The sequence below is a fragment of the Plectropomus leopardus genome, chromosome 14, assembly GCF_008729295.1.
Source record: "Plectropomus leopardus isolate mb chromosome 14, YSFRI_Pleo_2.0, whole genome shotgun sequence".
Taxonomy (NCBI): domain Eukaryota; kingdom Metazoa; phylum Chordata; class Actinopteri; order Perciformes; family Serranidae; genus Plectropomus; species Plectropomus leopardus.
In genome coordinates, this window is record NC_056476.1 from 25,763,000 (window position 1) to 25,784,827 (window position 21,828).

General features: G+C 38.5%; 4 protein-coding genes across 5 annotated transcripts; 2 read left to right on the top strand and 2 right to left on the bottom strand.

Moving 5' to 3' along the window:
* The first annotated feature begins 1,458 nt into the window (after window positions 1-1,458).
* rhd (Rh blood group, D antigen) lies at window positions 1,459-6,006 on the top strand. 2 transcript variants are annotated; one of them, XM_042501041.1, is made up of 10 exons: window positions 1,459-1,609; window positions 2,115-2,301; window positions 2,659-2,809; window positions 2,887-3,034; window positions 3,440-3,612; window positions 3,792-3,929; window positions 4,008-4,135; window positions 4,212-4,291; window positions 4,869-4,942; window positions 5,851-6,006. In XM_042501041.1, the coding sequence occupies exons 1-10, from the start codon at window positions 1,459-1,461 to the stop codon at window positions 5,875-5,877; spliced, it is 1,257 nt and encodes a 418-aa protein (XP_042356975.1). In that variant the 3' UTR covers window positions 5,878-6,006. The 2 variants fall into 2 exon arrangements, with proteins under 2 accessions (XP_042356975.1, XP_042356974.1); XM_042501040.1 differs by lacking the exon at window positions 5,851-6,006 and having other exon boundaries at window positions 4,869-5,264.
* A 10-nt stretch (window positions 6,007-6,016) lies between these two features.
* On the bottom strand, window positions 6,017-12,256 carry tmem50a (transmembrane protein 50A). Its single transcript, XM_042501042.1, has 7 exons — window positions 12,176-12,256; window positions 11,541-11,646; window positions 10,436-10,548; window positions 8,713-8,780; window positions 7,228-7,320; window positions 6,890-6,950; window positions 6,017-6,779 (listed from the first exon to the last, which is right to left on the bottom strand). The coding sequence occupies exons 2-7, from the start codon at window positions 11,640-11,642 to the stop codon at window positions 6,734-6,736; spliced, it is 483 nt and encodes a 160-aa protein (XP_042356976.1). The 5' UTR covers window positions 11,643-11,646; window positions 12,176-12,256; the 3' UTR covers window positions 6,017-6,733.
* A 1,039-nt stretch (window positions 12,257-13,295) lies between these two features.
* Window positions 13,296-16,107, bottom strand: mgst3b (microsomal glutathione S-transferase 3b). Its single transcript, XM_042500876.1, has 4 exons — window positions 15,881-16,107; window positions 15,635-15,757; window positions 15,305-15,377; window positions 13,296-13,606 (listed from the first exon to the last, which is right to left on the bottom strand). The coding sequence occupies exons 1-4, from the start codon at window positions 16,004-16,006 to the stop codon at window positions 13,506-13,508; spliced, it is 423 nt and encodes a 140-aa protein (XP_042356810.1). The 5' UTR covers window positions 16,007-16,107; the 3' UTR covers window positions 13,296-13,505.
* A 1,240-nt stretch (window positions 16,108-17,347) lies between these two features.
* Window positions 17,348-20,774, top strand: rsrp1 (arginine/serine-rich protein 1). The gene is made up of 5 exons (XM_042501326.1): window positions 17,348-17,569; window positions 18,062-18,644; window positions 18,776-18,951; window positions 20,247-20,324; window positions 20,434-20,774. Exons 2-5 carry the CDS (start codon window positions 18,083-18,085, stop codon window positions 20,590-20,592), a joined length of 975 nt encoding a protein of 324 aa, XP_042357260.1. The 5' UTR covers window positions 17,348-17,569; window positions 18,062-18,082; the 3' UTR covers window positions 20,593-20,774.
* Window positions 20,775-21,828: the final 1,054 nt, after the last annotated feature.

The following is a 21,828-nucleotide window of genomic DNA, read 5'->3' on the forward strand; positions in this document are numbered from 1 at the left end:
GGTGAGGGACGCTGTGTGTGAAACGTCTCGCCGTTTAACCAATCAGATCTTTGTGGACAAATCGGGCATCCACGATTGACCAATGAGCGGAGCTCGGAGGCGGGGCTAGAGGTTTATGCCTCTGGTTTATTATGAGCAGAAAATGCAGTCTTTGGGACAAAATTCTCTTTGTGTCAGACACAAAAAGAGCCATTCCAGCATACGGGGGTTATTTATATCAGGTCCTTTGTGTGTGGTTCATTGACAGACGTGACCCAAGGCCTTGTAGGCCATCTCTGTTTTGTTAGCCGGTTAAAATGTGAGCATAGTGTACGCGCGCGCGTGCGTGTTTGACTGAAAAGTGTGGGTTGCAGTGGTTGCTTATAATATGATGAACCTTAGCCATGGCTTTTTGTTTGCCACTGCCTAAGAACCATAACATAATGGCATGAAGAAAATAAAAGAGGAAGACTTTTTTTAAATTAATATGGCCAAGACTGTTTGCAAAGCTAAGCTACAAATAGTATTGATACAAGTTTGCTATGCAATGTGTCACTGTATTTTATGACGAACATATATTTAGGGGACTAATTAACCGATTAATTCTTACAGTCTAGATGTTGTTTAAACAGAGTACTATTACAGGCTAATAATGCTGCATATTCATTTGTTCCTTGTCTTGGAAACAGCCTCATAAAACATATATTGATCGGAATTAAACATGCTACTGGACCTGTATGTATTGATATTTTTCATGACATAAATCCTTTTTTTAATTTGCATTAGGGAGGCACTTTGTTGTTATTAATTAAGCCTTAAGTTCTTCAAGCATCCAAAACAAACTTCACTAATTATAGGTTAATCACTGAAAAAATGAAACGTGTAGGCCCATCTCAAACACTGTCAAAAACTTTTTCACATTAATGGAGCTAACATTTTAGTAATAATATTAAGTCAACTTTAACAAATGGGTCAGCGAAACAAAGTTGAATTATATCACTGTACTTAAAATTCTTAAAAAAGTGCACTCAAAACAACTGAGTTATTACTTCAATCATTCATTTCTGAGTCAGGTTAGAGGCCAATCCTTTTGGCCTCTGACCAGATAAGTGCCCCTTTTGCAATCTTTTTTTTTCATTCTTCCATTTTTTGTTTCTAATTTTACATTTTAGTTTTTATGTTTGGCCTATGGCATCACCTCTAAATCAACAGTGTGTTTTGATCACCAGCCCCCCAAAATGTCTGTGCACGGCACTGCTTAGGGCCACCATACTGTATTGAACGAAACAATCAACAGTGGACACTGGGGGGAGGGGGGCCTGCGGCTCTCGCCAGGCCTGCTAGTCAAGCCAACTGTGTTCATGCCTTGCAGCTGATAAAAACGAAAGGATGTGTTTTGGGTTGTGCTCTGCTCAAAGCGACGGGGCTACACATGCCTCAGTTGAAAAAGAAGTGCGCATTGCACAGGAAACATCTCCAATGGCTCCTCAGTACGCACCGAGTCTGCGCTCCCGTCTGGCACCTGTGCTGCTTTTTCTGCAGACAGGGTTCATTGTCATATATGCCTTTTACACCGAGATTGAAAGCAATGTGAAGGTAGATGGAACTGCTTTCAGGAACTTTTATCCAGGTGAGTAGTTTGGGGAGGGGTGGGGGTGGGGGGGGCAATGGGTGTTAAAAGGTTGGGTGAATAACTCATTAAATATTTTTAAGCTATTTCACATAGAAAAAGATAAATACAACTACAACAAGAGTGCAGGGGTAAGGGGATGGGCTACAGTTATTACTGTTGGGCAGTGATAAGCTCATACAGTTGCTAGTTCTTTCGGAGCAGATGGTGTGGGTTGTCTCCTAAAAACAGGCGGCCCCAGAAATTTTTCGCAAGGGTGGCCAGATGGTACCACTTAAATTCTTGGGGTGGCACACGGAAACTAAAGACTGAATTTTTGGAATTTTACTATGCTGTTGAGGCCAGTTTAAAACTATATAAATATGGCGAGTTAATAAGGAATCAAACTTTGGTCTCTTATTTTACAGTTAATAGTTGGGAGGCCACCAAACTGAAACATAACAGAAGTGACTGTATTATATACTGTATTGTGATTCAGGCATCTACTACTTCTTTTCTCTTGCAGAGTTCCAGGATGTGAATGTGATGGTGATTCTAGGTTTTGGCTTCCTGTGCACTTTTCTAGTGCGGTATGGTTTCAGTGGTGCTGGGTTCAACCTCCTTGTCGCTGTCATGGCCACCCAGTGGGCAATCGTACTCAATGGAATTGAGTCCTGGTATTACAGAGGAAAGATCAGGATCGATTTGAGAAGGTATGTTATCTTCTGGGGTTGTCATTTTTTTCACATTTTTAAACTCAGTGTCACACATATGTTGGCACGAATGATCCCTTCTGAATCCATTTGTCTTTATTCAGTATCTACAGCATATCAGGCAAATGAAAATAGCATTCAACTGAATCAATTCTAAACATCTTAACATATTATGAACCTGATATATTTATATATCTAGATATCTATATATATATATATATATATATATATATATATATATATATATATATATATATATATGTATGTATCTATCTATGTATGTATATATATATATATTTATATATACATATGTATGTATATTCCACTGTAGTAAATGTTTATAATGTCTTAATATAGCATAGTGGTTGCTGAGATGTGCACAGCCTCTGCCCTCATTTCAATCGGAGTGGTGGTGGGAAAGACTAACCCTGTCCAGATTGTCCTCATCGCCCTGCTGGAGGTGTCAGGGTTTGTCCTGAATGAATGGCTCCTCCGCACTCTGCTGAGGGTAAGCATCCTATGTTACCCTGTTACATCGTGTCTTTAGGACAAGTATTTGCTTATAATGGTGTTTTCTACCTCTAGACCCAGCCTCTGAACAGCATCATGCTGCTTCACATCTTTGGGGCCTTCTTTGGGCTCATGCTGACCTGGATCCTGTATCGGAGAGGATCCGAGCAGCCATTTGAAAAAGAGAAATCTGACCGCAGAACAGGGTTGTTCTCCATGTTGGGTAAGGCGTGGACTATGTTTTTCTTTTGTTACTACCAGATAAGTGAAATAGCTATTAGGGGTCGACCAATGTTGTTTTTTCAGGGCTGACACAATACCAATTATTAATAGTTAATGAGACCGATAACTGATATTCGGAACCAACATGCAACTTTTAACCAAAACTGAAACTTTCAACATCAAATACAGTAAGTTCCCAGCAACTTTTTTTTTTTTAGTAAGTCAAGTAAAAACTGATTAAAAAACAGATACAGATAATTGTCAAAATGCCAAATATTGGCCCCAATAATCGGCCCGGCCAATAAGCTGTTGACCCCTAACAGCTATCATTAAACAACATTTAAGCTCAAACCCTGCATTAGCAAACATCCTTATTAAAGCACAATCTGAATCCTTTGTTCTCCAGGGACTGTGTTTCTCTGGATGTTTTGGCCCAGTTTTAACTCAGTCCTTGTGGACAGTCAGGCTCCTGGGGGGAAGCTGGGGGCCGTGTGCAGCACTTACCTGGCCCTGGCTGTCAGTGCTGTAACAGCAGCTGCTGTGTCTGTGCTCTCCAGCCCCAAGGGAAAACTGAACCCGGTATGACACCTGATATGTTACACAACATTATGGCCTTTCATCAAGAGTCACTGTTGGCTGAAGTGAAAGGGCTTTTACCTGTTAAAGTGCCACAGGAGATACTAAAAAATCTAACTGATCAGTACACTTAATACCAATGAGATCTAAGTCATAATGGGCATATATCTTTACTCTGCCAGATCCATATGCAGTCATGCATCCTAGCTGGCGGTGTTGCTGTTGGGGTTTCTATGTCCGCTGTTCATCAGCCATGGGAGGCAATGACAATCGGATTCACTGCTGCTCTTGTATCAACCATTGGATTCCGATACCTCAAGGTTTGGATCACTACATGGACACGTACCCTTTGATTTTAATAATCTTTACACAACTCATCATAAGCTCTTATCTTCTAGATTCACATGCAGCTTGCATTTGAGTGCCATGACACCTGTGCTATCCTGAGCACACACGGACTCCCTGGTCTACTGGGATGGCTAGCACATCTCCTCCTTCAGATTATAGACAGCGAAGATCACACATTGTAAGAATGTAGCTCATACGTTTGCATTGGAACACACACAAAAGGTGTGAAACCTAACTGTTGCTTTGTTTTGTAGGGCGATCCGGTTTGCTGTATTTCACATTTGTGCTCTCCTCATCACCATCACTATAAGCCTGTCCATGGGAATCCTGACAGGTAAAGCTTCTCTCAAATATTGTTTTAATTAGCAACAGTTTATCACAATCATACTCAAAGACAGAAGATCCTTTTTTAATTATTTAGTCACCATTAACATTGAAATTTGACCCAACAAATACCTCATTTTAGGTTTTCAGTATTTTAGTGAAACGGAGGTCACCAAGAGCAGTGGCTCCCAGCTGCTCCAGCCACAGGGTCCAGATTTCTCCTTTGTCATTTGTTCAAGGTCCTCACATTAGATAAATGCCCACATATCCAATTTCATTTCACAACTTGTAAACAACACGTTGGAGCAGACAACAAAGAAATAAAACATAAACCAAAACAGCACTTCATAATAAAAGCTCTGCGCCAGATATTCATTGAACTTGACATGTTTTCGAGTCACTTACGGTCCATTCAAAATGGACAGGCGATCCACTTTTGGACTGCAACCCACCAGTTGGGAACCACTGACCCAGAGTCACCTTTTTCATAGTGATCAACAATAAACCGGTTGACAATTACACATGTATGTCAACACCGCATTAAACTGTAAGCTTTCCTTATGACTTTTATATGTGATTGTATGAAGGGCTCCTACTCAAGTGGAACTTCTGGAGACCACCACAACACAAGAAATGTTTTGATGATCAGGCTTTCTGGGAGGTAAGCAATAAAGATGTTGGCCCAATCCCAGTCTCCACACTAACAGAGTTTGAGGTGCATTTCCGCAAAGTCCGTAAGGACTTAGAGCTGTTCTGCTGTAAAATGCAGCATGAGGACTATCCAGCAGACATTTCGAGCCCTTATGCGCACTTTCTGTAAGGCTGCTTTTCAGAAAACTTACCATTCTAAATGATAATCTTTGTTTATAAAGCACTTTTTTGAAAGTGCTTCACAAGCTAGGAAAATAAAATGGACAATAAATCACCACATTTTAAAAGAAAACCGATAAAAACCAAATTGGGGTATAGAAAATAAGGAACTAAATAACATTTTAACTTTAAAACTTTAAAAAGGGACAGACTGAAATGTGGCAGTCCAGCTGGGCATATTAAATTTAAGCAGAAACACTACATTCTTGAATACAGTTTATTTATAAACTATTGCTTTCTATTTTACTTCATGATGCTGTTTTGACAAAAACAACTAAATTGATTAATCAGCAATTAGCTCTCGTCCATTCTGTAAGGCAAGCGCCGAGAGGACGCTCAAATCAGAGACTGAACCGTGAAGTGCCTTGGCAGTGAAGGATGTAAAAAAGTCCCAAACTCACAATTGCACCATGTTTTGGCGATTTCAAAGTAACGTGGTACGTCACTGCAAGGAACTGTCCGTTTCCTGTTTATACCGTTTAAAAAACTTGCAGCCTCTCGCACTCAAACATTCACCAGGTGACATCGATCGAGTCCCTGAGGGTTCAGGGCTTTAGGAGGGACGCTGGGACCGGCCCTTATCATCCTATCTATAGCAATGCTAAGTAGTAATGGATTTCGTAATATTTTATGCTGTTTTATCCTGAAAACGGTTAATTCATGAAAAAACACCAAACTAAATATCTTTATGTTTTGCAGTTTCCCCATCTCGCTGTGCACAAGTAGAAGAAGAAAGGAGAACAAATCTGATCCTGGAAGTACAAACTATTTTTGGTGTTCATTCATATCAAAGTATATATGTCATAGAAGTTATTAGATGTTTTTTATGTGTGCAAGACTGAGAAAATAAAAAAAACAAACCTCATGTAGTGCCCAGTATACTTCTGTTTAATGATGCCATGGTTGTCAGAAACTGACCTTGTGGTTTGGATGTTACAGGAGCAAATGGAGAAGTGCTGCAGTCAAATACAAATCTCCACACACACATTGAACACCGTACAGATGTGAAACCTTTGTTGACCTCATGTCAGCAGTGTGAGCTGAATAACTTTTAACAATAAATCTGCATGACTGCAGTTTTTCAGCAGACATAAAGTTATTTCAAGAAAAATACAAACAACCTCTTATGGTTACATTCAGTTCATGTGTACAGTATTGTGAAATATTTCCCTTAATGATATTTTGTACCATAATTATTTATGTTTTCCCCACCTAAAAGACTTCAAATGAAAGGATATCATAAAAGTGAGGCAATGTGGACAGTTCAGAGGAATAAAGCTCCCAAAATACACATTTTGTAAACCATTATTACAACATGGCTACACGGTCTGAGTGCAAAGAGACACATTTAAAGATGTGCCACATTTGAACATATTCAAAACTTTAAAGGAAACTATGAAACTTTGTGCTTAGTTATGATTTAGCTAATTTACAGCAAACAATATAAATTAAACATGTTAATTTGAAAGCTAAAAAAGTATTATATATAAAGTGAATAACTGCTAAAGCATATTGTCTTTTACAATATAGAAAGCAGAGTGTATAAACGTGGACAAGTGGACAAGAAGACACACAGACCCCATTACTGCCACAGATCCTCTGTACGTCCAAACTTGAAGACCAAACCCCTAATCAAGAGACAAGAAGATGATGTCAGAAAAATATTCCCACAAAATACCTGTGCTGAAGTGTTAGCATGGAATTGAAGAATAGCGCTGCTCGGAAACAATTAACTTACCCAAAGAAAATGAAAGCATTTTGGAAGAAAATGGCAATACCGGGGTACACAACAGCCTTCTCTGCAGGAGACAGCAGATTTACAGATTATAAAATACAGAGCAGATAAGGATCAGACTATACAACATTTTGGTCCTGCCATACATCATATGTATATTAAGTTATGGCTTCTCTTTCAACTCTGGAATAAAAAAAAACAAAGACACTTCAGCGTTGCTCTGCACTGGAAAACACTGTTACACCCTAAAACTAATCACTGAGTGAGTAACACTGACACAACACACACACGCACACACACAAAACACAGTTTGTACAAGATAGGAAAAAAAAAGGACTTACGAGGCACTACGAAGCCTCCGAACAGAATCCACATGGAGGCAATGAGGGAGCCAAAAGCCAGCATGAAGCCAATGAAGAGCCACACTCGAGCGCCTGCAGACAGAGATAAGAGAGGGTGCGTTACTGGCTGACGCTTATTGCTACTCCTTTCAGACAGGAAATACTTACTTACTGAATATGTCTGATGGGCATTCTGGAGTTCCTATCTTGCTTATATTTTATTTTTTTCTCCCATTTTATTTGACACGTTAGAAATAAAGATCTAACTAACTAAGAAGCATTTCTTAAGGGGTTTGTGTTTTTCCTGCATTTATGTTGTAATACTAATACAAGGAAATAGTCTTAGATTTGTGCACAAGTCCTGTAGTAACAGAAGTGACAGCATTAAAATATCCAGTAAAAAAAGCATTATTTTAATATAGAGAACTCAGAAGAATAAAAGGGGATCTGCCAAGATTTTCATCATTTTCTGTCATATATATGACATAACAATGTATGATGTTCATATTAAACATGGCCAGGGCTTTGAATAATGAGCTAAACAAAAACCCTTTCAGACTGTTGTGAATACTCTGTTTAAAACCTTTTTTTGTACTTTCAAGACAAGCTGAGGGATGTCTTAACATGCTACATTTGTTTCAGGTTATGTTACTGCAAGTGTTTACATTATATACACCCCTGCATGTATGAAAGGTGGATGAAGTACCTGAAAGCCACACTTAAGTAAAAGTACAGATATCTTAGTAGAAAATTACTTTGACAGAAGATGAAGTCGCCTATTAGAATATTACTTGAGTAAACATCTTAGAGTATCTGACTTTTACTGCACTTAAGTATAAAAAGTAATTTTATGGTTTTAAATTTAATTAAGTAGAATGTCGTGCTAAAAAAATTAAGTGATCAGACTTGTGAGAATTATGAAGTTTACAATTTCTTAACATGTACACCACTTAAAAAAATGGAGCATACCTTGCTCTTGAGAAAAAAATAAGGTCTTCCTCACAACTTAAAAGCACCTATCAGTGCTGACACACTGCAGTGCAGCAGTCACCACTTCAGCGGAAATCAAAACTTAACCGCAGCAAAGACAGCACCTGTTTGCACTTGCCCTAATGTGATTAAACTATGATCTCATTTTACAGATAAGACCACTGATAGGCAAAACCTTATAGACTTGTTTCGTAGTGAAGACGATGCTTAGAGGAAACGTGTCAGGGTCAGCCACTTAAACCACTGCATGAAGCCACATGTTAAGGGAAACATTGAACTTGGTTGCCAATGTTGTTGATTTTGTGAGACATCTCTTACCAAGTTGCTTGTTGACTTTTATCCATGTTTTTAAATACTAAAGGTTTAAATACTTGTGAAAGGTGTCTGAACACAGCACAAGAAAAGTGATGTCTATCTAGGGTTCAAAGGGTGAAAGTGTTTGTGGGAAAGTATACTTAGTGTGTGGAGAGGTTCTTCGTGTCCCATCATACACACCTGTCTGTCCAATGCAGCCTTCACTGTAGCTGTCTCCTCTCACTTGGCCGTTGGAAACAGCATTTATCCTTGATGGGTCAAATCACAAACATACTATTACAAACATGTCAGAAATTACTTAATAAGTCACTTCTGTCTGACTGCTTATGTTGACAGACCCCATGGGAATATCATGCAACGCATTTCCCTTAGATAAGAAGTATAGACATTATGAAGGTCTCAGCTCCCAAACTGAGGCGTCTAACCAGCTGGGAAATAGCCAAAACACGGGCATCACAAGGTCCACGTACTTTAGAGGCTTTCAACCCTTTGCCATAGCCCTGAGGTTAAGACATGTCAAGATTAAAGAGGTCATCCACATGTGACTCCAGAGACCATTTCTTGAACAGAGACAGAGGTAACGACCCCCTCACCTCCCAAATATACAACCACCTGTTATTGTGTGACTGAAACTCTATACTCTAGAGGTCTGTGACAGCAAACACTGTCCATTACAAATGAGCAACTCCACACATGAGGAAGGCCTGAGGATGGGGCTTTGAGCATGAAGGGATAGTGCAGATTTTTTCAAGAAGGGCCGTATGGGGTTCTTATCCGCAGACAGAATATTAGATACAGTAGATGTCTGTCAGCACGCCTCCAGTTTGGCGAAGCAGGATGAAATCCAACATGGAAGCCAGGCAATCTGCTTTAGAGAGGTCAGCAACCAGATGTATTTTTAAGACCTAAACAAGTCCAGCCTTAAAATATGCCAATTGAAGTGTACTCTATATTAGGGGTTGACAAATATTCAGGGCCGATACCGATTATTAGTAGTTAATGAGACAGATAAATGATATTTGGAAACAATATGCATATACAATCAAAATCTAATTTTTCTGTCAATATTTATAACTTGGAATATAACAAACTCCAATGCAAAACTTGGTTTAAATGCCGTTGCCAAATGTTAAATCAAAACAGAAACATTCGGGGTGCCCGGTGGCTCAGTTGGTAGAGCTGGCGCCCCGTGTACAGAGACTGCGTCCTCGCCGCAGCAGCCACGGGTTCGTGTCTGGCTTTGGCCCTTTGCTGCATGTCATCCCTTCTCTTTCTCTCTCTCCCCCTTTCACGCTATATCTGTCCTATCAAATAAAGGCATTGAAAAAGCCCCAAAATATATCTTAAAAAAAAAACCCAAACTGAAACTTTCAACATCATATACAACAAGTTTCCTGCAACGTATTTCATAAAGTCAAGTGAAACTTTTAATAAAATATGAATGACTGAAAAAAGCTCCCTGAGTTTTTACAACGTAAAAGTTCCTCCTATGCTGACACTTTCGTTGCATTTTTATTAATTTATTTTGTAATTTATGTTATTATTGAAAAATGAAAGAAAAAGACAAAAGCAAAAAAATGCTATATCTAGTATAGATTTTGAGTGATACTGGGCTTTTTTTAGGTGGCAAAAATGGGTTTTGTTGCTGACCCCTAACCACAGCAATAGAAAGCTTAGCTTCTGTGTCGGACTCCAGCTTGCCTCTCCAAACTGCAGGCATGCTGACTGACATCTACTGTATGCAATAAACCGACTACAGATAAGCACCCCATACAACCCCACTTCAAATTTCAAACTATCTCTTTAAGACACACCAATGTTGAACCTGGCGATGAGCCTGTTTTGTCAAACTGATGAATCTAACGTTTCATGCGGCACAAACCGTCTGCAGAGTCGTTCTTACATGAGAAAGGCCACTGTAGCGATGACTCCACAAGTGTGATAGGCGTGATGAAACTCTGCCTCGCTAGGATATTTCACTGCTGCATCGATGATGATCCACCAGCCAGTGAAGAACTGCAACAACAACATCCACAGTCAGCCCGAGGACTTCACTGACAAGCGTGAGCATGAATGTCAGAAAATGTGTTAAAAAAACCCAACTATACAGGAGCCCACCTCTCTGCATACAGCAATCATTATTAAGGAACTGTTCACTATATATGAGGGGGAATGGGGTGGTGCAAAACAGGGGAGGCATGTGAAAGAATTTTTTAAGCACTGGGGAGGGACTTTCAGTTTCTATTTTGGCTTAGGGGACAGACATAAAACTTTAAATGGTCATATTTTGTATTTATTTTTAATACCCACTGAACCCCAAATCCTGTTGGTGGGTTTCAAGGGCATGTTTTTTTTTTTAAGATCGGCAAAATTAAACATTCATATCGTAGCCTGAACTAAAAGAAAAAGAAATTTGTCGTATTATTCAAATTCCGCTGGTACCTGATAACATCATGCGCAATGTGAGCTTCTGTCTTAAAAATCACCTAATTCCACGTCTCATTTAAAATTTTGCCATAATAAACCGTTTGCACAAACCAGACTGTTATAAAAATTAAAAACTAAGCCCTTTTTTTTAACACCAGGATTTTGTTTTCAACTTTTAACTTTAAAACCTCAAAGAGTAATTTTTAAAAATCTAATATCGTTTGTGATAGCAAGATGTTATTGATGGTGATGATACCGATTTTGCCACTGCACTGTTAGTTTTTGTTCATTGCATAGGCTCCAATTTGGCATGAATATTACAAATATATTTATGGTTAGGGCCTATTTTTTATAGTGGAGGGAAGGTCATACATTTTCCCCCAGTCAATCAGTGAGGCTCCAGGAAAAAATATTCGTAGGTTTGGGGAGGGTCAACATTAAAGACCCCCCCCAATAACTACAGTATTAACATTCATAGGGCAGATACTACACTGACGCTACAGAGGTAAACTCTATAGCTACAGTCGATCTGGCCTATGAATGCTGTGGTACTCTGATTAATTGTAAAAACAGTAAAATACCAGAACTCCAGCAGCTATAGATGCGATGGTGTTTCTTCTCTCCCCCCAGTCCACATTGCACTCACAGTCTCCGCACCGGATACCGTCCAGAAATCCTGACATGACTCTGGGAAAAGGGCGTTATATCCAATTATGTGTAAAAGTGAAAACAACAGCAGAAACTTCATGGGTATACTCAGTCATCTCGACATCACAAGTATACGGAAATATTTTACTATACATATTCAATCCCCTCAAATACTGACAGCAGAACTTTTAAAAACAATATATGTTTGTGCGCAATCGCTGTAGGATGCTGCTTAACTCCCTGGCTTATATACCAAGCACCAGCATTACACACTATTTATACATAATACATTTATAGCATCTTTTTGACAACAAGTGTGTCCACTTATCCAGTGCAAAACTGTAAAAAACAAAGAGTGAATGATCATACAGTAGATAAAACGGGGCTGTGTCGTCTGTTTCTTTTGTTCATCGCTTTGGCACTAGCAAACATTTCCTTGAAGATTTCTTCCAGCTTCGAAGTAGCTAAAAATAATAGCATAGCTCAAACGACAGCGGCGGTACAGAGCGAAAACACACACCCTAAAGGTAATACTTGCTTGTAATGCCATTTTCAGAGAAGTTCTTACCTTTTATTTTCGGTTTTTGATGTGAACCCCCTAGATATGCCCGACTTCGCTTCCGATAGAGCTCGGTCGTGCACATGCGCAGTTCCTGCACACCCATTTGATGAGGGAGGCTCTGAGACGCTGTTGATACTGGTGCATTCAGGTGTGGTGGAGAAAGTAGGAATCTGTGCAAGATTACACGAAAAATGAAATAAAGCACTCGAAAAGTCGTGTAACCTACTTGGTATGTGGGCATAGTAATATGGTAATCAAATGAGATGACTTTACCTATACATGCGCGCGTGATAACGGATAGCATCGCCTTGTAACTACTTCATACTAAAATGATGAAATAGACAACAACATATTACAGCGCATTTTTCTCAGTGTAATAAAATAGTGCAGTATTAAACACTGAAATATGTGCTACTTATGTTAAAAACAGTCTATAGATCTAAAAACTATACAAAGGCGAATTAAAGTTTTTTTTCTACTTTATTATTTTCAGAGAAAAAAGCTACATACAAGTTATTGGTGGAAGTACGAGTTTAGCACCAGTTCATGAAGGAAACACCGTGGGTGAGCACTTTGAAGAGATTTTCACATTTACTTATGAAGCTATTAGAGACTAAAACACATGCTAGACTTAAGCCAAAAATAATACAACAGTACATTTGTAATAAATTTAACACAAAAGCAAAAGTACAAATGATAAATCCTGTAATTTTAGATTCAACTTAATTAATAAAGGAATAATTCAAACTTACAAAAATATTAAAGACAACAGATTTTTACATGTATTTAAATTCCTTGTAAATAGGCCAGTTTGCTTTTGACTGCCCAATCTGTGGTTCTGGGTGCAGAGCAGCAAAGTAATAATTTAATATGTTTTTTTTTTTTCCGACACAAAAGTAGTTAAGTTTATAATTTATGTTAGAAATGATTTCTTCTAAAATTACCAAACAACAGAATGTTTTAAAAAGATCTATCATTGCTTGTAAAAATGACGTTGATGTTTTTCAAGCTGCACGCTTTAATGGGAGATTTTGTGCCCCAGGCGTCATGTGTGAGTCACATGGGGCCTTTTCATTATTCACAACCTGTTATTCCTGCGACTGTGAACAGAGGACTATAGGACAGATTTGGGGCTCAGTCGGCTTTATTTTCAGTGATCACATGGAGTACATTCACAGCAAATATTGGAATAAAAATATATCAAGTTAGTGGTCCATAAAAATATGTTTCTTGATCTGGAATTAGCATTCAAAGAACTGTACAGCTACATTATAGCTGACACATTTATAAATTCCATGCAAGCCAAGTTAAATGTGCAAACATGATGACAGCTGTCTTAAAAGACTCCAAGCAGTTGCAAGGCTACAGATATGGACAGAATGATGACGCCAAAGTATCCAATGTAGCCGTAGGCCCCATTCATCCTTTTGGCTGGATCTGGGATAAAACATAAAACAGTCTTAAGCAGAAATACATGATTCAATATCAATGAATACAATTCATGCATCAAAACAAATACTAAATTTGGTCATAGGCAGTTGTGGAAGAAACACTCAGACCTTTATAATGATGAATTAGAAAAAACATGCAATACAGTCTATTGAAGGTACGGTTAAAGAACTCCTGCATTCAAAACTTTACCTGAGTAAACGTTTCAAAGTATTAGTGTTAAACTATATTTCAAGTACCAACAGTAAAAGTACTTTATGTAGAATGATCCATTTCAAAATAATATATTTTATATTATTGGATAATAATCGTCGATGAATGAAGTAAGTGTGTTAAGCACTTAGATGTCATAGCAGGTAAAGGTGGAGCTCATTTTAACTACTTGATATACTGCCTGGTAGTTTAACCTCTAACAATATGTCAGAGTGTATTAGTTTATATTTAGTATTAGCAACATAAATCTGCAAAGTAACTAGAGCTATCAAATAAATGTGGTGGAGTAAAAAGTACAATATTTGCCCCTAAATTGTAGTGGAGAAGAAACTGAAATACAAAGTAAAGCACAAGTACCTCAAAATTATACTTGAGTAAAGTACTTGAGTAAATGTACCTTGTTACTTTTCACAACTGTTCATGGGGGAATGGTTTGGTCTGATTTTGGGATTCACACCGAATACTTAACAGATAACACATTCATTTACTTGTTCAAAAACCACTTTCCCTAAATAATTGCCATAAATTAGACCTTATCCTAGTCTTTTTATTATCTTCTGCTAAATACTATCTTCTGTATATGATTGAACGAAACTAGGTGAAAAGCAACAAAAATGGTCTGACAATCACTGTACTGTAACCTCTGATACACCTGGACCTGGCAGCCTTTACACCACTAACGCTATATTATTAAGATTATTATTCTGTGGAAATTAGAAATTAATTATTGCAGGTTAAATTTCTTGCAACAATGACTGAATCTAATCATTGCTTAGTACTATCACCTACCTAGAATGACTTGCAATGCAGTGGTAGATTGGGTTTTATTCCTTTAGGGGCCCCTATAAAACTCTGACCCGTGTGCTATATTGCATTCAACACTTACATAAGAGTAATATTGGTGGTCTGTATTTTAATGCATTATGTCAGACTAGAATCGGGTGCAAAAATCTATAAGCTGAGAAGAGAACTTAGGTGCTTTTGCCCTCCCTCAGTTCCTTCCATAGTATATTAACCCTTTAAAAACCTGGAGCGACATCCCTTTTCTTGTGCTTCTTTCAGACGCATTTTACAAGTATTTAAATCTTTGAACCCTGAGCAAATTTGTGCAATTCCTTTAAAAAATAAATGGAGGAAAATGCTATGAACAACTTGGTAATAAATGTCTCACAAGTTTAAAGAAATTAGTAGATTTAGAAATGTATTTATAAAAAGCAAGGGAAACATTTCTCGGGGGGAAAAAAAGCAAGCAACATTATTAGAATTTTAAAAACACTTTTCACTGGTCATTTTCTGGGTTTTTTTGTACTTTCTTTACTTTTTAAAAGAATTTTTTTCAGTTAATTTTATTGTACTTTTTACTAATTCGTGTGTCATTTCTTCTTTCATTGCTCATTGCCTTCCAATGATGTTAATGAAAAAAAAAATCAAGCCAATTTGCTCAGTTTTCAAGGATTAACACATCTGTCTTACCTCCTGTGTAATAACCCCAAGCGTAGGAGAACCTGCTGGTCACCCAGATAGCCCCCAGCACAGATGCTGATAGCTATTGTGAAGAAAGAAAAAGGGAATTACAAACAGACGGGATGTGATGAAAATATGCTTTATCACTGTGACAGTGCCTTTGTGCTTGACTCTGTTATCTGGAGAATATGTGCCAAAGATCATGTGCCCTTCCCACACGTCCACTGTGTGTGGTAACAACTGCAGTTGCTCCAATTGAACAGCAAAAGAATATAAACATCAAACATATAATGTTACTTATGGTTGTGTATGATTAGGTTGTTAAAAAATGCTACATACTGGGTAGACAAGAGCTCCAATGGTCTGGAAAACAAGCCACTGAGGGTACACTTCCAGAGTGTTCTGATGTGCTCTCTGGATACAGTTGAATACCTGCTCCTTGTCACTGTACATGGTGGGATACTGCAAAGTAAAGCAAATAACACATAAAACAGGAACAAAAAACGCCTCCAATATAACTGAGTGTCCAGTATCATTTTTTCTTCTTCTTTTCATTATTTTCAACTAAAGTCAAATGTCAGCTACCTTTACATCGTATTTCTTCCTGGCGCCCCCAACCTTGACTGCCAGATACCCCAGCATAATCCAGCTGTAGAGGTACGTAAATATCACGTATCCGAAGTTGGACGGCAACACAGTAAGGATGTCCATCTCTGCACAATGTGCCTGCTGCGTTTGAAGCTTTCGCAGGAGTGCAAACCACACCACACGATAAGCGACTTTGTAGCGGCTTTGCTCTGTAGCCAAGTGGAGAAACAGGAAGCAGCAAAGTAAACAGAGCCGCGGTTGCATAAGATATCGCGAGTTCGCCTCCCTGCCGAGATTTTATTTAAAAGATAAACCGCAGCTATTCTTTTCCCCAGAGACTGTATGATTTATTTTCTCCTAATATTTCAGTTGCACTATCATGTGCCTCAATAAAAAATAAAATAAAATATATGCTACTACTACAACAATTAATAGTAATATTATTGCAGAATGATTTAAAGTGCATATTTTTCACTTTAAGATGATGTTTAAAGCCAAAATAGACTATATGAAACTATCTAAAATCTGTCCCCTTGTTGAAGGTGACTTAATGTATGGCTCTTGAATCCTGTATTTATTTATTTTTCTCTCTGAGTCTACTATAAGTATTGTTTGTTATGTAACAGTAATTGACAGATCATCTATTTCTTTTGTTTATATATGTTTTCAGAAAGGGGCAGGTTAAATAAGGGTTTTTTCTTGCTACTTTTGGGTCATGTAATGTGTAATAGAGTGGTTTTCAATCCATATCTGATTGTTATGCATTTACATGACTAGCACAAATAAAAATGAAATGAAATAAATCAATACTACTACTACCACTACTACTACTACTACTACTAATGATTATAATAATAATAAAAATAACAATAACAATAACAATAACAACAATAATAATAATTACTATTAGTCGTAGTAGAAGTATAAGTTTCTCACTGTTCTGAATTGACTGGTTGTTAATGGAAATGAAATAAAATTAAAATTAAGTATACAAAACAATACGGACGTGTTTATTTTTATTTAAGTCACTGATAAATAGCCAAATCAAAGTCTACATAATTTAGGGCAAAAAAAATATTATGCATGCATTCACAACAGCTATGAAGACACAACAGGCAATATGGGTAATTTTTGCAAATATACACATTCTGCATTTCTTTCCTATTTTCATTTCCCTTTTTTTGTCAAAATAGATCCAAACACTTCTTTTTCTCCGCTAGATTGGCCCAAATTACTGAACTATTTTGAATGTAATCAGGTTCTTAACGAACTGATGTGAAATAGGAACAAATACAGGTTGATAGATTATAATATAATTACATTTAAAAACTATTTTCTTTCGCTGTTGCTGCCACACAGTTATTAGCATGTAATGAGTCACTCAAACAGGCTGACTCGTTTTGAAGACCACGTGACTCAGTGGAAATTTCCAGAGGCTGCTGCTCTGAACAGTCGCTCCACCAGTTTCACCCTCACTTGAGTGACGACGGCAGACGGATCAACCTCGAAGACAAGACGACGGTTGCGCTCTCGTACACATTTGGCTATAAACCAACAAAATTGAGTATTGTTGAATTTATTGCTAACTTATCGTGTCGTCGTACTTGATTTGAAGGCAGTTCTCTCGACATACATCGTTTATATCGACGTTATCGGAACAAAGGTTTTCAAGCTACAGTCGACCTGGTAAGATATACAACGTAAGCTAACGTTACTGTAGCTAAGGTTGTTTTCGAATTAGAGTCGAATTAGAGTTACGTGTGGATAGTTGTATTTAATGAGCTTTTGTGTCCATAAATGTATTGCCATTGTTTGTTTAAGTTTTTAACAACAAGGGAAGGAATTGCATATGGTACGTAAACAGATGGCAGCTTAAGCTAGCTTTAGCTTGCGTCATTCTGGAAATTTCCAGTACGCTCCAGTTAGCCATTGCAGTCAGGCTGTTTTTTCGCTGTAGGCAGCGCTGGACAAGCAAATGTTGCGCAACAGTAGTCATGGCTTACACAAAGACTGGCAGATATTATGAAAGGACTTCACTGGTCTAATTAATAAAGTTATTACAACATGTTATTACAAGGGCTCTGCTCATTCTAGGTTAACTAATTGTTTACTGACAAAGGTTATTGTATTTTTTTTGTTTTTTGTGTAATACTTATGAATATATTTGTCTCATTTCAGCTTGTGGCTAAAAAAAGAACAATGGCCAAGAGACCAGACTCACACTCTGAAATGGCCCATGCTCGCCAGAATGATGGCATCAATGTAATCTTTGACCAAAGGAGCCCGGTCTCAACCCGCTCTCGCTCCCGATCCCGATCCCGATCCGGCAGCAGCTGTGAAAGCAGACGCTCCTGTGGCTCTGGTCACTACAGGGGACGTGGTGTCCACAGGGCACGTTACCGTTCTTCTTCATCATCATCATCTTCATCCAGCAGCAGGTCCACCTCGCGCAGGAGGTCCCGCTCTCACCCCCGTTGCCACAGACCTTCCTCCCGCTGTCGCTGTGACAATCATCGCAGATATGGCCGTGGGCGCAAATCCCCACCACGGCGCTACAGGGCCCGCTCTCGCTCCTACAGCCGCACGCCCTCGCCAGACAGGTCCTCTCGCAGCAAACACTACAAGTCCCGCTCCAGGTCTTCCAGCCGTTGGAGCAGGTACAGGAGGTCTGTGAGACGGTTTTCCCGATCCCCATCCAGAACGTACAGAAGCAACTCCAGGTCCAAACCTTCAGGACATTCTGCCAACTTCAGTTTGGATGGTGAGCTGATTCAACATCATTACTCTCGGTGTCGGCATTTATTGCCCAGAGAGGTAGACCTTGAAGTTTTCAAAAGATGTTTCACTGCACAGTTTACTAAATCTTCTCTCAAAACTTTTTTGTGCTCCCAGAGAAAAGAGAATTCCTCAAAGCTGCCATTGCCAATGCTGCGACGATCCAAGGAGTGGAGAAGGTGGAACTTCCCGAAAGTGTGAAACCAGTCCTGTCAGAGCAGCCGGAGGAGTCCAAACAGGTGTTGGCAGAGACATGGGTGAGACAAGAAGACCCTGAAAAGACTCCGTCACAGGTGGGTGTCTGAGAGTGAATTTGGGCTTGAAATTGAACACAATACCACACTAAACATGAGGCTTTGTCAAAGATTCTACTGAAGACATAGACGTTTTGTTCCATCTTGGACAATATTTGAAGGTAAGAGGTGTAAAGAATTTTAAAGCCAACAGCTATGTTTACCGCTCATGCTTAAAAGTTCACAGTTAATTTTCACCAGATGGTTAATGGACTTATGGGTCCTTGGCCCACAGGATGATTTATTATTTTATTATTTTATTATTTTACAATGTAAGTTGATCCTAGCTTATACACCAATTTATCAAAGTGTCAACAGAGATAAAGCATATGAAGCACAGTGCAATGTCCACAGATGTTTGAGTAGGTCGAGGTCTGTGTTGTCTTGAATTTCCTGTGTCTTGTGTTAACCTTTGGACCCCTGAGGGAATACACATGCTCTCTGTATTTATTCCTGTCTTCATAGATAACATGACAGTGGTCTCCTTCACTCATCGGCACCTGGGATTAAAGGGCTGTCATGTGACTTGGGTGACAAGAATAAGTGTTTGCGTGAAAGGTTATCTGATAACTCTTATAATGTTCACAATGTTAACGTTTATCAACTAGAGTTTGCAGTTAAACATACACATATTTAGATTAATTCACAATCATACGATGCACACACACACACACACACACACACCATACAAATGCTAATAATACACATAGATGATGCACAAGAAATTTAGATTTTGTGTCACACTAACTCCTCTTCATATGGATAGGCAGAATTTTTACATTGCAAATGTATTTATGCTTGCAGTTGAAACGGGTCGTTGTTATTTAGCAGAACCCTCCACTCGCTGATGGAGCAAAGGCGTGTGGACCGCATTATAGTGACTATCCCTGTCAAGAGAGCTAAAAACAGACGAAGAACTCCTCTCCATTTGCCAAAGATAAGTCGGTTCACCAGCTGTGTGCTGAGGGCTGGGAAACCTACGTCACCATCATTCTGCCACAGTAGACAGAGAAGACTTCCTCTTTACTCTTAAGTTTTTGTTTTATTGTTTTATTCTGTTTCGAGGTCTGTCCTTGTAGGATTTGTTTAATGGCCGAGTCAAGCCTTTGACAGCATGGGGGAGGGGGGTGTTAAGTGTTGAAGCTAACACTTAAATAATTAAGTATGCTGTAGAAGTGCTTTACAATGTTAGCATTAGGAGTTATAATCCATCTATATGAACTTCACTAACTGTCAAAGCTCATCAGTTTTACACACATCTAACTGCGTATGTTGTTCTTGTCTTTTTGAAACAGAGCAGTGAGGTGGAGCCTGATGACATGTCCAGCCCAAGAATGTCCCCTAAAAGAAAAATCATCTCTTTCAGCATTAATGTAAGTGACTGAAGTCACTTTGTAAAAACCAAACACTGCTTTATGCTACACTGAGCTTATAGACACGTGTTCTGATCACACCTTTTCTCTCCTAATCTTGTCCCGACAGAACTCTGTGGTGAAACCAACCGTGGCAGCTCCATCTGGTGCTAAGGTAACTTCCAGAGTGGACAGCTATGAAAGCAGGAGACCTTATGGCCACTGGGTTCCAGTCAAATCAGGCCAATCCTCAAATGCACGCAAACACACACGGGCCACGTCACACTAGTGTGGCAAGATTTATGGACACTGTAAATATTTTGTATATATTATTTCATGGACGATGTTTTCTTTCAGATGTGAAAGAGTTAAGTGGGAGAAATTGAAGAATTCGTCCAGGTGGGATTATTTTTTTGCCTTTTTTGTATATATTGTGCTGATGATTCAATAAAGATATTTATATAATAAAAAGATGTTTCTGTCTATTTTTGTAACTAGTTTCATAAATGATCAAAATACGATAATCCTATAATAAAGGAAGAAGCTTTGAGGGTTAATATGGTTTGCTACAGTCACTAAACATCATACATCATACGTGTAGGGAAATGGGGCTTTCAATTGTTGACCAATCAAGAGGAGGTTGATATATCCATACACATTTAATCTTTTACTTTTTATAGTTACTGTTCCTAGAGTAAAGGAATAGTTTGTTTAGATACTCTAGTGGAATAATTTAATTAAAATTGGTATCTAAACAAAGCTAATGTATGTAAAATACTTTCAGGTGTGTAGGTGTGTGTCACGTTTAGGGGCATCTATAGGCGGTAAGGGATGTTTATGTTTTCATTAGTTACAAATCACGTGAAATCAAAATTGTGTTTCTATACTCTACTATGAGCTATATGTACATATTAGGCAGGTCCTCTTCCACAGAGGCAGTCATGTTCTTCTACTGTAGCCCAGAATGGACAAATTCATCTCTAGCATGAGATGGCCAATTACATTTTTGCATTGTAATGTTTTTTTTTTAATTGGCCACATTAGTTCTATATGCATTATTCTGTAACCTAAATCCTAAATGCCACTAAAACCTACACACTGCATCTTAAAACTAAATAGTTAATAGTGGGATATGCAAGAATTGTGCAAAAAATCAGGATCTGTGATGCCGTATCTTACTTTTGAGAAAAAAAATATCTAAAAGGATTAAATCACAATGACCTTAATGTGAACAAAGATGCAGGTCAACAGACTGCGTGATGGCACATTTGCCTCACTGCTAAATTGCTAAAATATATTCTAAATTGTTGCTTGGCCTTCTGTTCCCAGTTTCAAAGGGGTTTGCGCTACAATTTCAATGATGACCACATGGTGTCAGTATTGCCATACATTTTCAAATGTTTTCTCTGTGTATCACTTTGTTATTGGGGATGGGTTGTGGTTTTATTGTGAGCTCTTTAAAAGAAGAGGTTGACAAAGTAGCCTTGTTCAGGACGGCTGAATCACAACCAGCATCTCTGATTTG

Excerpts from the sequence above, each read along its gene's own strand:
- rhd (XM_042501040.1), top strand. The coding sequence starts at position 1,459 with ATGGCTCCTCAGTACGCACCGAGTCTGCGCTCCCGTCTGGCACCTGTG. Across the intron at positions 1,610-2,114 it reads TTTCAGGAACTTTTATCCAG|AGTTCCAGGATGTGAATGTG; the intron begins GTGAGTAGTTTG and ends TTTCTCTTGCAG. Across the intron at positions 3,613-3,791 it reads CCAAGGGAAAACTGAACCCG|ATCCATATGCAGTCATGCAT; the intron begins GTATGACACCTG and ends TTACTCTGCCAG.
- rsrp1 (XM_042501326.1), top strand. The coding sequence starts at position 18,083 with ATGGCCAAGAGACCAGACTCACACTCTGAAATGGCCCATGCTCGCCAG. Across the intron at positions 18,645-18,775 it reads TGCCAACTTCAGTTTGGATG|AGAAAAGAGAATTCCTCAAA; the intron begins GTGAGCTGATTC and ends TTGTGCTCCCAG. Across the intron at positions 18,952-20,246 it reads CTGAAAAGACTCCGTCACAG|AGCAGTGAGGTGGAGCCTGA; the intron begins GTGGGTGTCTGA and ends TTTTTGAAACAG.
- mgst3b (XM_042500876.1), bottom strand. The coding sequence starts at position 16,006 with ATGGACATCCTTACTGTGTTGCCGTCCAACTTCGGATACGTGATATTT. Across the intron at positions 15,758-15,880 it reads GGAAGAAATACGATGTAAAG|TATCCCACCATGTACAGTGA; the intron begins GTAGCTGACATT and ends TTTACTTTGCAG. Across the intron at positions 13,607-15,304 it reads TTGGGGTTATTACACAGGAG|ATCCAGCCAAAAGGATGAAT; the intron begins GTAAGACAGATG and ends GTTTTATCCCAG.
- tmem50a (XM_042501042.1), bottom strand. The coding sequence starts at position 11,642 with ATGTCAGGATTTCTGGACGGTATCCGGTGCGGAGACTGTGAGTGCAAT. Across the intron at positions 8,781-10,435 it reads GCTACAGTGGCCTTTCTCAT|GATAAATGCTGTTTCCAACG; the intron begins GTAAGAACGACT and ends TGACCCATCAAG. Across the intron at positions 6,951-7,227 it reads CGGAGGCTTCGTAGTGCCTC|AGAAGGCTGTTGTGTACCCC; the intron begins GTAAGTCCTTTT and ends TGTCTCCTGCAG.